At 33.8% G+C, this 16,022-nt stretch overlaps 3 protein-coding genes across 3 annotated transcripts in view; 2 read left to right on the top strand and 1 right to left on the bottom strand.

Moving 5' to 3' along the window:
* LOC148313844 (uncharacterized) overlaps positions 1–7,699 on the top strand; it is a 45,787-nt gene extending 38,088 nt beyond the window's left edge. The window contains exons 3-7 of the mRNA XM_088257161.1: positions 73–227; positions 1,727–2,029; positions 2,795–2,946; positions 5,944–6,105; positions 7,555–7,699. Of these exons, the coding sequence (XP_088113287.1) occupies positions 81–227; positions 1,727–2,029; positions 2,795–2,946; positions 5,944–6,105; positions 7,555–7,621 (831 nt within the window). The 5' untranslated portion in view covers positions 73–80 and the 3' untranslated portion in view covers positions 7,622–7,699. The remainder of the gene's footprint in view (positions 1–72; positions 228–1,726; positions 2,030–2,794; positions 2,947–5,943; positions 6,106–7,554) is intronic.
* On the bottom strand, positions 2,987–10,146 carry LOC148313843 (vesicle transport protein GOT1B). The gene is made up of 2 exons (XM_088257172.1): positions 9,384–10,146; positions 2,987–6,074 (listed from the first exon to the last, which is right to left on the bottom strand). The coding sequence occupies exon 1, from the start codon at positions 9,846–9,848 to the stop codon at positions 9,426–9,428; it is 423 nt and encodes a 140-aa protein (XP_088113298.1). The 5' UTR covers positions 9,849–10,146; the 3' UTR covers positions 2,987–6,074; positions 9,384–9,425.
* Positions 10,147–10,239: 93 nt separating this feature from the next.
* Positions 10,240–15,766, top strand: Zcchc7 (Zinc finger CCHC-type containing 7). Its single transcript, XM_088257148.1, has 6 exons — positions 10,240–10,423; positions 10,848–12,996; positions 13,098–13,161; positions 13,328–13,451; positions 13,554–13,691; positions 14,125–15,766. The coding sequence occupies exons 1-6, from the start codon at positions 10,409–10,411 to the stop codon at positions 15,745–15,747; spliced, it is 4,113 nt and encodes a 1,370-aa protein (XP_088113274.1). The 5' UTR covers positions 10,240–10,408; the 3' UTR covers positions 15,748–15,766.
* The last annotated feature ends 256 nt before the right edge of the window (positions 15,767–16,022 follow it).

The following is a 16,022-nucleotide window of genomic DNA, read 5'->3' as shown; positions in this document are numbered from 1 at the left end:
AGAAACGTCAGAAAATATACTTTTCATTTTATTATTTTAGCTTATAATTATAACTGATGTATTTCTTCACAGGCAATTAAATGGAACAGGGGCGAAAACTCCTTGGAGCGCTTGAGGTAGCGGGGGCTGCACTGTTCACTGTAGGTTTAGTCCTCAGAAGTGTTCACCAGAAACTCCGCCCTGCTCTGCAGGCCCCTACAACACCTCTCAAAGGACGCTTGTTTCTGGTAAGGTCCTATGACAAAATTCTGCAGCAAATGCTCTGATAATCAACTAACTTTTTTAACAAATTTGTTGGTTCAATTTTTTTCTTCAAATGGCATCTTTAAAAAAATATATACTGAGGAATGAGGCCGCTGTGTAATGAATTCACAGTGCAGTAAAGAAATATGTTGTATCGAATTACATCATTTCCAAGTTCTTTTATTTTAACACTTTTATATATTAACACATTTCGGACGGGTGTTTTTATGCCTTCGGACCGGTGACGACGGGATTTTATAATTGTGTACATATAGTTTAGACCTCAATAAAGAGATTGGTACATAATATTAATTTGAAAACATTAAATAATTCCTTCTTTTCGGAAATTGAAATGAGGCCGGTGCAGAAAATAAAAATACCCTTATCGTCCGTAAGCATCAATCAACCGAATGGGTAGAAATACCTTTTCCATCCTTAGTGTGTTAAAAGCATTTTTAACTTTGTGGTATGGCAATATAACACTCTCCTTATCATTCATCACTTAAAAACATTATTTCATGACTACCGGTTTTAGACTTTTTATATCCTTTGATGTGGTGCAAGTAATTTGGAAAATATTGAATGCTTTTTTCAGTCATTTGAAAATCGCTTATCATACCCCATACGATATGTAATCCCATTGAACCATAAAATTGTATTTTGTCTGTGTACTCCACACAGTGTGTTACAGTTTTGCAAAAAAAAGGTATTTCAACAAATAATTACAGTCATACTCAACGGCTTAGCAACCATCCTTAGACTCAAATTAATTAAAAAAATATATATTATTACAACATACATATTTACCAAAATAAGTTATGACAAACCTTATTAACCTCTTTGTGCGTACCGCCTCAACTGTGGGGTCATAAAATACCAGGTCAGAAAGCGTGTTGTGCCACAATTGGGGTGTAGTGACTATTTTTCAGATATTTCCAGATTATGTCAGGATTTGGACTACCAAACTCTTCTATCAATGATACAACACAATCAAATCATTATCGGATAGTTATATCTTTTACCGAGTGAACAAACAATGTTTTGAAATGTCATTAATATCGTACTATGAATTTTTCACATTTCATTAATTTTTCCCTAAATTTGAATTGTGTTGTCAGATGAAGGATGCAATGAAAATTTTGAAATTTGACTTGAAATCATGGGTAGAATGTGTATAGAATGATCACTTTCAAAAAAAAAAAAAAAAATTATGTTATAAATAAAAAAAAAAACTTAAGCCAGTCAATGACAATTCATAAGCCCTATAAATACTAGACATATGGATATGGAGATGGCTCTATAAAAAAAAAATATGTTGATATAAAAATAAAATATTAAATGCTCTTATCTCAGCGATGAGTATGAGTTGATCGGTTACAATATTTAGATTTTATATGTAAGGAGTATTTTTACTATGATTACCTAACTTTACAGTATGGAATTTGACTATATAATCGAAATATAAACTATGTTTACACAATAGGTCATAGGGGCCGATCACCCTTTGGGTTGCGAGCTCTCTGTCCAGCTCTTGAACCAAGAATGCAGAGTGGCATGTATTGGAGCGTCTCCCCTCCGGCCGGCGGGGCTCCCCTGGAGCGCCCCCTACTACTCGTGCGCCTCCTGCCGCCCCCACCAGCTGGCGCAGATATCTCAGCAGCTGGCCAGAGAGATGGGACAACTGGACGTCGTGGTTTGGGCGCCCGAGGAAGTCCAGTCTGGCGACAAGACACCTCTCGATCAAATTGCAAGGATTGTGAATGATGACCTCATGAAACATTTCCATGTTAGTATCATGAAATTTTGTTCGCCTTCTTATGTATTTTTCATTCACAGAATCTGAATGTCTTTGCTGCCATGTGTGACTCCTGCTCCCAGATTTAATTTGTCATCATTATCATCATAGGCACCTCATTGAAATATGTTTAATGATTTATTTTAACATAATGAAAAATTGGCAACTCAGTAAACGTCAAATGGTGTTATTTTTCATCTTTCATCTTGTATCATTAAAAATTAGGCAATAATTGGAAAAAATACATAATAAATGGACATTCGTGCTATTATAAATACAATAATTGGAATTCAAATGTATGATTTACAATATAGATGTGTGTTTTGGCCATATTTTTTGACAGTTAAGTAAAAAGACCATGGAAAATTTAGGGAATATTCCTAGGGTAGTTAGTTACACACTTTAAATTATTCTGTTGTCTGTAAAAATTTCATTAAAAAAATTGCCATATTGAAAAAAATGTTTGCTTCAATTTAAGTACTTAAATCTTGAGCTACGATAATTCCACTATAAAAAATTATGACTTTCAAAAGAATAAGTAGTGTAGTAAGTGTGAATGAGTGCAGGATACAGGGGTGAGGATCTGATGAATTTCTTTTTTCAATCTATATTATCATGTTACCCGTGGTTGGGACCAAATCACTGCATTATTAAAGCAGACAAATTAAAAGCATAGGCTCACCACAAGTATTCTAAATTGTCGCCAAAATTATGCAAAAAAAAGTAAGAAAATTAAAAAAATATATTGTTTTATAGGTGGTGTCCCAATTCGTACCTGTACTAGCCAAGACACAACACGGAGGCCACTTTGTGACTGTGCAGCCATTTGCAATGCCTTCTGGATCCTTTGCAGCCACAGGAGTAGCTATCACAGCTCTGGCGGACACTCTGGTTCACCAAATGGACTTGTGAGGACAATTTTAAACTAGCTCAAAAATGAAAAAAAAGTTTAAAAATGACAACAATTTTATTTATAAGTAAAAAAAATAATAAATACACTGACGTTTATAATCCACCATTATATGTTTAGTACACTTTACACAATATTTATCAAATGTTTCATAATACAGTCAATTCCACTTAATGGAACACTTCGGAGCGAGGACATTTTACCAAAGTAAGCTAAAATTAAATAAGAAATATTTTTGTTTAATCATAATGAAAATAATTTTGGATTAGTTATAAAGTGGTATTTTAATTTAGTATTACCTCAAAGGCCTTTCCATGTGATAGTGAAATAAAACCATGTGAATTAATTCCGGCGAAAGAAAATATCTCAAAATTACTTGGTCAACAAAAAGTGATGTTACTGAATATGGAAATTTCAAAAATCACTCTCGCTGCAGCATTTAATACTGATTGCAGTCAAGTAATCCAATTGTTAAATAATTGACTCTAGATATTACAAACGCACTAACCCATTGGACGGGCAGAATCAATTGGCAGATTCTTGTGAATGACCTCAATCTGCCTTTACATTAAAATTTGTAAAGGAAAATTAGAATACTTAACGTTGAATACTTAATGTAAATATTAAAATATAAATTGTAAATTAACAATAAATTCTGGAGATAAAACAATAATACAAGTCAAAAAAATATGTAAATGTACAGGAGTTTGTATAATTTATTTTTGCAGAAATGCATCAAGTATACTCGTCTTTTAATTAAGAAACTTCTACTAAATGGGCACAGATATTCAATGCTTTTTTATCTCCTGGTTACAGGTATATATAGTTCTTCTCATCCTCACAGCCTTCACTTTCATTATGACATTATAAATTGTAATCTATTACCGAAAATTGTTCACAATCAAAATAAAAAAATAGCAATGGTAAACATTGAAACTATAAACATATATGATTTATCATATTCTATCACAAATTTACTGTTCCCGTTAAGCGGAATATTGATTAAGTGATGGTGCCTATCTGAAAGAGATAAGAATAGGCTGAATGCGTTGGAGATGTGGATCTATAGAAGAATGCTCGGGATATCCTGGAGAGATCACATCTCCAACGACAAGGTGCTACGATTGATCAAGGAAAGAAAGCACCTACTCACGACTATCTCCAAAAGACGCGCCGAATGGATAGGCCACGTGCTAAGACAAGAGGGTTTCCTGCACCAAATAATAGAGGGGATGATCGAGGGAATAAACGCCAGAGGACGCCCACGCCGCAATTACCTAAGCGGCTTATACGAAGACATGGGCTGCTCGACGTATGAGGAGCTGAAGAGGACTTCCGAAAATAGGCGAGAATGGCGAAAGAGATGTCATCTATTGCTACAGACCAATCCGCAGGATTGAGACCAAAGAGAGAGAGTTGTATTCTACTATTTGTCCTAAATAAATGGCTGTGTCAATCAACCAATAGTGTAACTAAGCAGAATCGACTGTATATGTATATTATAATTAAGTATATGCATATTTAGCTATGTTGAAGATAAAAAAAAAACACTCATAGAACTCAATCATATTGAAAAATATTTGTTTAAGTAAATTATAGTACATAATATGTAATACAGAGAAGTAGTACAAAAAAGCTTACAAAGACACAAGGGAATGTGATTCCTGGTAACATTTTTACAAGGTTTTAAGAAATTACGCAAGAAAATTAATGCTGGCATTTACAATATCGGACGAACCATGATTAATTATAATTATATTCTATTATTATTGGCAATCAAATTTTATTTCTAGAAAGAGATTTGTTACATTAAAAAATACAGATATGTTGTGATGAATGTTTTTAAATAGGTATACAAAAATTTATTAAGACCCAACTTTTATTAAGGATAAATTAGCTACATAAGAAAATGCGGGGATGTTCCCATAAATAACTTCCTTTTCTGTAAATTAAATTAAATATTCAACTTTAAAACACACATTTTCTATACATTATATGGGCCAAATTTGCAGCATGTTCTCGTTTACTTCAAACACGCAAAACATTTAAAATGTAACAAGTCTTTTGAATCACAAACTGTCACAATATGTTGCGAATGGCTGTTATTTATGGAACAATTTAATATACAGTGAAACTCGGTTATAGCACTGTTGAAGCAACAGAGACAGTATTGAATTATTAGTAATATTGCAACTTGATAAGTCATTAAAAAAACATACTTGAGTAAAATTATAAATAGAACCGAGATTCACTGTGTATGGCATTTTGGTACACACCTTTATAGCATTTCGATACACCCTATAAACAAAGTCGCAAATGTAAAATGAGAATAAGAGTAGTTGATACTACATGACTGAATCAAACTATTTTTAGTTTTAAATGTTAAGACAATAATCAAAATCATGTAGTAAATAAGTTAATTAAATATAAATAAAACATAAGTTATTGAGCTGAATTTCACGTGTGTGGTTTTGTATATACAATTTCATTATTGTGCGTAAAATTGATAATAGAGATGTAAAATCCTGGATAATTTTTATGGATGTTACCACAGACAGTTAACATATAAGCAGGGCTTTTTCCATGTAACGTACCGCCACATTTTTCACGGATAAATTGAATTTTTTTGAAATTATCAAAATCAATTAGACGAAACAATGTTTGCACTTACGTAATTACAACCTTTATTTATATGGTTCGTCAAAATGATAGAAAAATTTCCTTTAAATTTTATTAAAATATTTTATTTTTTTAGTAAAAAGCTTGACATAAAGTGAGTTCCAGGACCTTTTTTGTTTAAAAAAAAGCCCTGCATATTAGGATTATTTTTTGGATTAAAAATGACTTTATTTATAGAGTGCATCGATTTCGGCAGGTTTTTATTCAGACACTTAGAGTACATTAAACATACTGGAAAGGAATACACGAGGTATATGTAACGGCTAACTAGAGGGAGACGTAACGTTCAAGGGCCACCTCTGTCTTCCTGTTGCAGGAGCGGCACTGTCAAGCTGACTCGGGTGGTGCGGCGCCCCGCGCGGCGGGGGGATGAGGAGGACCGGGGGGAGTCGGCGGCCGCCATTCTGCGGGCCGTACAGACGGGAGACTCGTGTGTCACTCTGCCTCCTGCAAGACAACACATTAAAAATACATTGAGGTATAATGAAATAGCAAAATTTACCTTTAATTCATGGCAAGAAAATATCAACATCGAAATTTCACATTTTTGCACTAACTTAGAGATGTAATACCTAACCTAAGGAAGGCGTAATTTAAAAAAAAATTCCAATTCGCAGATCACATAGGTTGAGTAACTAAAACAATAATACATAAAGGTTATCTTCTTTGCAATATACCTGTGATAAAAATCACGCGATGTTATCTGTGAAGTTGGTTGAACGTTTTTACTCGTTTTCCAAATTCTTTCATGGGAATAGCATAAAGTAAAAAGTGCCATTGACACCGGACACTATTTTTTTCACTTTTGCTTCATGGCTTAGATTTATGAGATTTTTTTGTAAATTTCGAGGCGAGACTAATCCAAGATGGCAAAAATAAAAAAAATCATATTTAAAAGTTCAAGCGGGTAGATAATTGATCACAGTGACCCGCGGGTCCCTCGATCGACATCCCTGACCTAACCTTTACTAATCACCACAGTGCTCACACATCGCTCACTCCTTTCAAAAACGTCATATATCAAAAACTTGATTTTTCAGGAGATCGTTTTTAAGTTTAAGAATATAATGAAATGTATTAAAAATAAATATCAAGCCACTTATTGAACTTTTTACTGTGCAACAGATCTTTTTAGGTTTTTTCTCCATTTGAAAAATATTTAGTATATTTAAAAAAAAAATTAAACAATACCTTTTCTTCAAAATGCAAAAACAACGCTTTCTACCCTGTAACGGGTAAATATTAAGTTTAAAATATGCCGCTTTTGCTGGGATATAGTACATTTTTTGGGCATTCCGAAAACATGCACAACTGAAAATTGACGATTTTTTATATATGACGTTTTTGAAAGGAGTGAGCGACATGTTCGTGAGAATCAGAACTATGGGGTTAATCAATATGGGAGATATAAAGGAATAAATTATTTTTATTTCAATGGAACGACAAAACCAACAATTTGTGATATCATCAATTGTAATGTTATCATTTGTTTCAACTGCGAGAGTTAGAAACACAAAATTTATAACTTATTTTACTGTCGATTTAACATATTTATCAAATGTGCGAAACTAACAAGAGTGGCTCTTTACACATTGGTTTTGACAGCATTGTCACCAACTGGCCAAAATCATGCACATGCATAATGATGCATGTTACCATCTTATTGAAATAAGATGGTAACATGCATCATTGCAATTTTGCAAATGAAAATTATAATTTAGTTATTAATATAAAAAGATTTTCAAACTATTTGTGCACAATTTGAAGCACATTTTCAAAACGTCCTTCAAATTTTCGTAAATGTGACAACTGTATAAATAAGTTTATTTACTTTTTGTCATTTATCCAAACTGTTGAAGCTGTCATTAGTTTTTCAGTTGTTTTTTTTTTAATGTATGTACATTATTTAATCAAATCTATCTTTCAGATACTTAAAGAGAGAGCTGGGACATGTATGGAATCAAAAAATATTACGACAATGGAAATTAGCATAGTATATTTTATAAAATTTTAGAAAATAAGTTAAAAATTATTTATTTTGTAATCAAATAAAGGGATTGAAATTTGAAACGACTTGTTATTTGTTAAACACATATTATTATTAAATAATTATTATACAAAATTTATATTATTAAAATACTTTTTGAAGATGAGGGATTTCTACATCTAAAAAAAATAAATGGTATTTGTTTTGTACATTAAATAAATTAGTTTTCCAAAACTGTTGAATTTCAATAATAAATGTATTCGCAGTGTAATATCCGTATTCATAAATCATGTAAATATTTTACCTTTTAATGGAAAATCCATACAGTAAAAAGATATTCTAGGGCAGTCCTAACCTATCCTGTACTATCCCTCATCAAGTTAAAATCATCATTAACTCTACTAAATTACCATCCGCCTCCGTAGTGTAATGGTCAGCACTCTAGGCTACCATTCTGGAGGTCCCAGGTTCAATTCCCGGAGGGGGAAGGGGTTAAATAATTATAAGTGATTTTTTCATTCTAATATTTATTCAATATTACCCTGGACTGGTACCTGAATTAGGGGGCTGTTCACCTTTCCTTCATGTGTTGACAATCAAAATAAAACTGTGTTTATATGATGTAGTGCCCTATGCACCATTGGGGTGCGGTTAAGGTTTTGAAGAAGGAAAAACAAATTACCATCGCTCTGGACCCTAGGTTCTAAGCGTGTGTGACAACGCTGTCTTGTAAGTGTCAGGGGGGCAGTGTGCAGTGTTATTACACATTTAAATATAATTGCGGTAATAGGTGTTTCAGATTTGCGACAGAGGGTAAGTAAAAAAAAATGGGGGAAGGGAGAACTAAAAAATAATATGAAAAACAATTGTATTTAAAAGTTCAAGCGGGTTGGATAATTGTCACCGTCTGACCCGCGGGTCCCTCATTAGCCATCCCTGCTATTGACTCTTGTATCAAAAACCAAAAGCGAAATCGGATTTTCACATGATGAGCGTAAGATACGGGAAGTGTAGATCGACCTAATGTCTTTTCTTTTTGTGTGGAGTTTTCATTACTAGGTCAAATAGGAACAGGATTTGTACAATCAAATATAAGCATCAATATCTTTTATTCCATCATTATACCTAATAAATATCTATCTATTGAGCACCTACAACTGCTATTGCTAAACTGATCACCAGCTCGCAACCGGCGCACTCAATTTTTTCCAAGCGTGCCTTTGCTGTACAGTTGCAAGCCCGATGGCATGGAATGAAAAAAAAAAAACTAAAAATACTATTTTTTTGAAAAATCATTTAATAATACCTGTTTCCTTAAACCACTTCACATCGAATTTTGGTGAGAAAATTCGTCGGTGCAGGAAATCATCAACAAACAACTCGAAACAGGACTACCTGAATACTGCTCGGGTTAGTCAATGAAAACAAATACATAATTATATTTGGCTCGGGCAAATCAATACCACCAAGTTGGAATACGATTTGCCCGAGCAGCACTGAGACTCATCAATGCAACACAAACTTCTTGCCCGAGTCACGTGAGGGATAAACTGGCAACTGGTTAGTCAAAGCACCCTTGGTGTAAAAATTATTTGAAAAAAAAATGCTTAAAAATCAATTTTAGTGCATCTACATAAAACTGTTTAATTTTCAAACCAGTCGATAATAAGAATGAACAATTTTGGTTTGCGAGTGAGGAATAGAAAGAAAAAACATAAAATAAAATAAATAACCAAAATATCAGAGTAATCATAGTTTGTACTTCTCACCTCTCGAGATGTTTTTAAGATGTGTAGTCTACGGGTAGCTAGTTACACCGTTGTCCTATTTGTGTCACCCGCTAATCTGTTCACTACACTACTGATCACAGGTAGGTTCAGAACGGATCCCAGCACTGGTACTCTCCGCAGGAAGTTTATGGCCACAGGGAAAAATCCACTGAACAATAAAACGAACCCGTATGTCTCGGCTATCATTCCGATAATAGGCCACCCGAGCAATACCACAATAATTCCACCGAAAAAAGCAATAGACGCCTTAACTTTGTGCTTTTGAAAGAAAAATCTAAAAGTCCTCTCCAAACCGATCACACAGGCCAAACCGCATATAAACAAAATATTTCCTATAGCGAGCAAACCCTTGTCGAATAGGAGTAACACACCCAAAAAAAGAAACGTAATTCCAAAACCGGCTAACCCAACACCGATTTTTTGAGTGTCTGTTATTTCAAACATTTTGTTGGTAATTTTATTGCACGGAGACAACTAATTTACTAATGTCCATAACCTTTCTTTTGAAGATCCACGTCATTCGTTTGCGTTTAGAGCCCACCCTAACCTGAAATACTTCGAATACAATAACAGATAAAACGCAAGATTGATTGTACAGATAAATCAATTCACAAACGGATCACAAGTGAAAATAGGATATATTGTTGCAAATTCAATACGTATTCCGACAAAAAACAGAAAATAAATTGATAAATTGTCAACTTGATAAAAATTGACAGTCCGCCACAGATAAAAACGTAAATCTCAAGCAATGATAATATAGGTGGGTAGTACGTAGTCTATGATTGAAGTTATCTGTCATCGTGTTATGGTTTGTATTTTTACTTAACACCCCAATATTGAAAAAAAAAACAAGAAGTATGTGATGAAAAGTCAAAAGTCTGAATTTTCGGCGTGACATTTATTTCCGTCAGTTTCGGTTGTGTTTAATATAGACAATTTTATTTAAGTATGGCCCGTTGCCACGTTGATTTATGACGTTGGTCAATTTCATAACCAAATAGATGTTATTAGCCATGGTAAGATTTTTTTTGTTGAAAAATGGTGCATGTGTTTATATTTATAGGTTATCTTTTTTCTGCTAGTTAGTATGCGATGTAACAAAATTGTTAACTCGTCACTTTTTTTCAATCACACTGCGTCATTGCCTTTTTCAATAAATATTTTTTTATCTTTAAAAAATTTACACGTACTTATGATTTAATTAACTATGTTAAAGTTTTACTATATTTTGGTTTTTAATTTATGCCATTAGTTTCTGGCGATCCATCTGCTTATTGACAGGTGATTCAAGACTCTTCCAAAACTAGTACTGTAAACCTAAAATCAAAATATATCTATACTTATGTAATTATGAAGTCAATGCCACACCATTAGTCAAATAGTTAACTTATTTCCTAGATCAAAGTAATTTTTTTGTAATATGACATGTGTTACTTTCAGGAATTCGATGGATTCAGCGATGATGAAGACCGGGAAGCCAGAATGTACGCTTTGTTACATTATGTAGATACTGAAACTACAGAGCAACCCGTGTCTTCTAGCGATGTAATACAGTTAAATACTCTCAACTTTCATCATGATGGATCTAGTGTTGCCAGTAATGATGGCTTGTCTATCAGTCAAAATTTAACAGTCGAACGTACAACCGGTAATACTGAAAAGACTAACACCCCCGTCATTCCAGAAATTCCTCTCGATGATTTCAGTATTGCAGTTTCAAAAGACAATACAAATAATATTGTAAACCAGAAGACCAGTAAAAGTTCAGATTTCTCGGAAAACTCGCATTCAGAACTTCGCGAATGTAGAGTTGTCATTGTTAACCCTACTTGTATTGAAAATCAAAATGTCCAAGTTAATTTAGTTAACTCCGACGCTGGTCATTTTGAGAGCACAAATAAAAGTGTGACACATGCGGGAAGGTACTGGGCGGAGAATCCCGGGACGATAACCAAAGAGGTTAATTCAAAGTATAAAAAGATTAATAATACTGTAAAGGGCCCCCCGACTCCTAATGTGGAAAAGGGATCTGGATCAATTATAACCCTTACCGACAAGAGATCATCCAAGAGAAAGACCTCCGAGTCTGTAAATCTAGATCAGACTATCGAATCTCTCACCTCATCATCGCCGGCAGAGAAAGATCTGGTCCAAAAACGCTCATCGAAGAAACAGCATCCTGGTTCTGGGAATATCCCAATCAAATCATTGCTCAAATCTGTTGATGTTTCAAAATCTCCAAAGAGTAAATCGCCTTCTGCTGAAAAAAGTAAAGTTCCTGTTCTTAAAACTCTAAATTCTCCATCTCCGAGCAAGAAAGGAAGGCAACTTTCAAATTTCCTTCAAATAGGTGAAGAAGTGCATACTAGAGTGACTCCCACTCGAATTGCTCTTAGTCCTAGAACTAAACGTAGAAATGCAGAAATCAAGAAAGCTTTCAATGCTCTTAAAGAGAAAGCCGAATTAAAATTAAAATTAAAATATGCTAAGGTTATGAAAAATCCTTTTTTCAAACGAGTAAAAACCGATCCGAACGTTATACACGTGGATAGCAGCGATGATAACGATTCAGTGGTCGAAGTTGAGGTTCCTAAAGTCCGCCCCACTACCATAGATCTGGACAGTTCTGACGAGAACCCCTCGGATGACGCCAATCGCGCTGCGGATATTACTAAAAAGTCACCTCACCCTGTAATGTCAACTTCCGGTACGCAAACTGATAATCGTTCGAGAACTGAAGTGGCTCCGCACAGTCCTGTCCCATCCATCGTGTCCTCAGTCTCTGATGACTTTATACAAGGCGATTGTTCCAGTCTGAATCTTTCACATGAAACTTCTAACTTTACATTTAACTTTGGTTTGCACGGCACAGACTTATGTGACGTGTCCATCGAAAGTACTCCTGGCAAATCACGAAAAAAATCAAAGAAGAATTGTTCGACATTCACAGAAACGGAAGACATTATCCAGAAAACAACTTCGGCATTGACATCTCTTAGTAAAAACACTGAGAATATTCCGCCTATTTCAGAGGCCTCTGAGACATCTCCCACTGAGAGTGAATGTTTCGCAACTCCCAGAAACAAAATCAAGAAGAGGAGAAATTCTAAACCTAAAACTTACACTGTTTCTGACCAGTCGTACGTGACTCCTTCAATAGACGTTTACGAATCGGAAAGTTCTGACATACCAGAAAGTATAGTCGATATTCCAATCACTCCTGTATCAAAAAGAAAGAAAAAATTATTTTCTGAAAACTCCTCAATGAACAATACTATGGATTCAACTGCAGATATTACTGATGCGTGTTGCCCTCCTCCAGATACTCTTGTGATGGCAAATGTTATCGGGATCCAAAATACCAATGATAATGAAATCACCAGCATTCATTCTGATGACATAACGCACAATATACAAAATGATTTTAATCCGGAATCAAATACTGTTTCATCAACCGTGGATACACAAAGACGATCCAAAACGAATAAAAATTCTAAACTGAAAAAATGTATCAAAGAAATGCATAAATATTATAACACCAACTGGGGAATGGATTTCGATCATGTTAAATTAAAACAGGAAATGCCATGTTAGTATTCTATCAATGAATATCATCTCTTTATAGTAACTGACTGTCGATATATTCATATTTCATATATATATGGTATAATTATTTTTTCTTGTTTTCAGATGAGAGGGAGTTTTGGCATATAGATCCTGCTGATAAAGGACGGCCCAGAAAAACACAAGTGATGTAAGAATTATGTCAATTTTTAAAAACTTATTCATGGATTTTAATTTCGCCATTATTGTTAATTAAAAGTCTTAAATTCCAACATTGGATTTTAGTTTGGAGTAACATTCTGTGATGCTCATTAGTATGTATTTTAACACGCAGGTTTTTTTATTTTTTCTTTTAGCTGTGGGTATTGCAACAATAAAGGACATAGGGATGAAAAATGTTACAAGAAACCTAAAATCTGTTCAATGTGTGGCGCTTTGGGACATAAAGATTTAAGGTGTCCTAACAAAATGTGTTTGTCGGTAAGCATTTAATTATTTAAAAATGATTTTTTTTTAATCAGCAAAACATCCAAAATAATAATGTTTTTAATTTTTTACTAATGAACAGTGTTTTTATTTTAGTGTGGGAGCAAAAGCAACTATTTCACGTCTTATTGTGATAACTGCCGTAATTGGAAACACTTAATCTGTGGAATTTGTCGAGAGAGTGGTCACCCGTCTCCGAGGTGCCCAGATATTTGGAGAAGATATCACCTTACTGTGAGTACGCCATCTCCGATTAGCTGTGCACACAACTGACCTACTGTGGCCACCTTCCATTTTCAATTTCTATTTCTATTTCATTTTTAATTTAAGTTTTACTTAGTAAACACCACTATTTATTCAAATCTTTTGTTGCACGTGTTTCGATGCATTCTGCAAGATTTAAGAAATAGTGTTATTTTCTAAGTAAAACTTAAATTAAAGATTAATAAATTTAATCACAAAGTGACTGCCAAATCAATTAATGAAATTATTGAATCTATTACTTCCTAACCATTTCCTTACTAAATATTGTGAAGATTCAGCATCTTACTGTTCATTTACTTGATTTTACATATCAGTTTGCAACAAAAAAAATAGTTTTCTAAGAGCTACTTCTACGTAAAATCTTGACTCACTACTTGTTTTTTACAAATGTGATTTTTTTTAGATTAAAAATGAAGTTCCGCTTGTTGAAGATAGAAGGCGGAAACTACCTTCGCAATTGTACTGCAGTGGATGCACACAAAGAGGACATATTATATCAGATTGTCGAAATTATATCGCATTTTCCGATTTCAAGCCTGCTTCGCCGTTTATTTTTCATTATGTTCCTGTTTATACTCCTGATGGTGTCCGGAACACTCAAAAAGAAACCGTTATTCCACAAATAAAAGCTGGTATTAATGAAAATAAGGTTAAAGTTAATTCGAGTAATCCCCAATTACCCGGAAAAAGAAAAGTAACTATAATTCCTAATACATCTACTCCTAAAATAATAATGAAAAATCAGGATTCATCCAAACTCCTTTTAAAGTCTAAAGATACAGACTCAAATAGAAGAATTGTTACCATTCAAAATGCAACTGTAGAAATGCAAAATGAAGATGATAAATTAAAAAAATCAGATTTAAGTAAAATATGCATTGAATTGAAAGATATTCCGTCTCCTATGCCAGAAAAGGGTGCAAACTCTCAAAAAGAAATCGAATCGCAGAAGAAAGATACGGATACTCAAAAAAATAATTTGAGTTTGAAAGAAAATATGGTTAATACGCCTGCTAAGAATACAGCGAACCCTAATTTTGACAATCAAATTAATGAAAACAACACTACCTCTCATCTTCTTTTGTCTCCAGAACAAGCAAACAAACTTGCAAATATTGAAGGAGAACAATTTGTCAAATATCTCTCGGGAAAATATAATATAATAGCCCAAAAATGTGCATTGAAATTAGGTACGTCTCTTAAACTAACTGGAAATTTCGAAAAACATTTAGATTTCCAAAGTGAGATGCAAATCTGGATGAAAGTAAATGCAGTTGGACCTGCAGTTCCAACCTTATACCGAAACCACATTCCGAGGAAGACATACAGAGCAATACAGAAGGTTGAGCAAGATATTAGGCAACTAAAGTCTGATTTAGGAAACCCCTCCAATGTTTATAAATCTATCCAAACCATAGAAAATGATTTAGTTAAAAATGAGTCAAAGAAAAAAGTTAACGGTGTTTTATATAGTGAACTATGCAAACAACTCAATAAATTTCGGAGGATATTAAACATGATCCTGATTGGTCAAGCCAAATTAGACAATGGCGCTGAGATGCTTACCAAGTTATTGGATATGGTTCGTCAACTCCAGGAATGTGGCAAAAAAGAAATTAGTACTAGTATGAGAGATCAGATGGGTGAATATTATAGTCCTATATTCTCTAGCACACCTCGAAATGACTATCCCCAATTAATAGATCAATATTTTTCTGATAAAACACACCCGATAAGCAAGAAAAAATTTACGCCTAATACTCCAGTTATTAGCAAAGTTCCACAGAGAGAGAAAAAAGATGCATTAGTAACAAGGCTCCGAGCGGTTATTAAAAAAGCTCATAATACTTCTAAATATCACAAACAAAATGAACACCTCAGAAATTTGCTTAGCTTTCTTCAAAATAGTGAAAGAAGAATAACGACTGAAAGTTTATCTAAGAATGCCTTACAGGAAATAAGAAATGCAATTAGTGAAACACAAAACTTAATGTTTAAATTACATCAAAACAAAAATTTTATATAAGATTAAAGATTTATTGAAATTTTATGTCTTTCCTTTATTTCCTACAAACATACTTCAATGGTGTCGAAGTTTCAAGATGTTCATATAAAAATATCCTTCCCAAGTAATCATTCTCCAATCAATTTCATCCGCACAACTATAAATGTAAAAATATTATTACAGTAGAATCTTTTATAATATAACCATATCCGCTCCCTAGGTGGAGCATATGGAGTCCACAAACTGTCTCCAGGCTTTTCTGTCGGCTGCCAGCTCCCTTGCATCCTCTCAAGTCA

The sequence above is a fragment of the Brachycentrus maculatus genome, unplaced genomic scaffold (genome assembly GCF_059751285.1).
Source record: "Brachycentrus maculatus isolate JH-2025_06_01 unplaced genomic scaffold, ASM5975128v1 h1tg000005l, whole genome shotgun sequence".
Lineage (NCBI taxonomy): Eukaryota > Metazoa > Arthropoda > Insecta > Trichoptera > Brachycentridae > Brachycentrus > Brachycentrus maculatus.
Note: the sequence above shows the minus strand (reverse complement) of the source record. Positions and strands in the feature narration are given on the sequence as shown.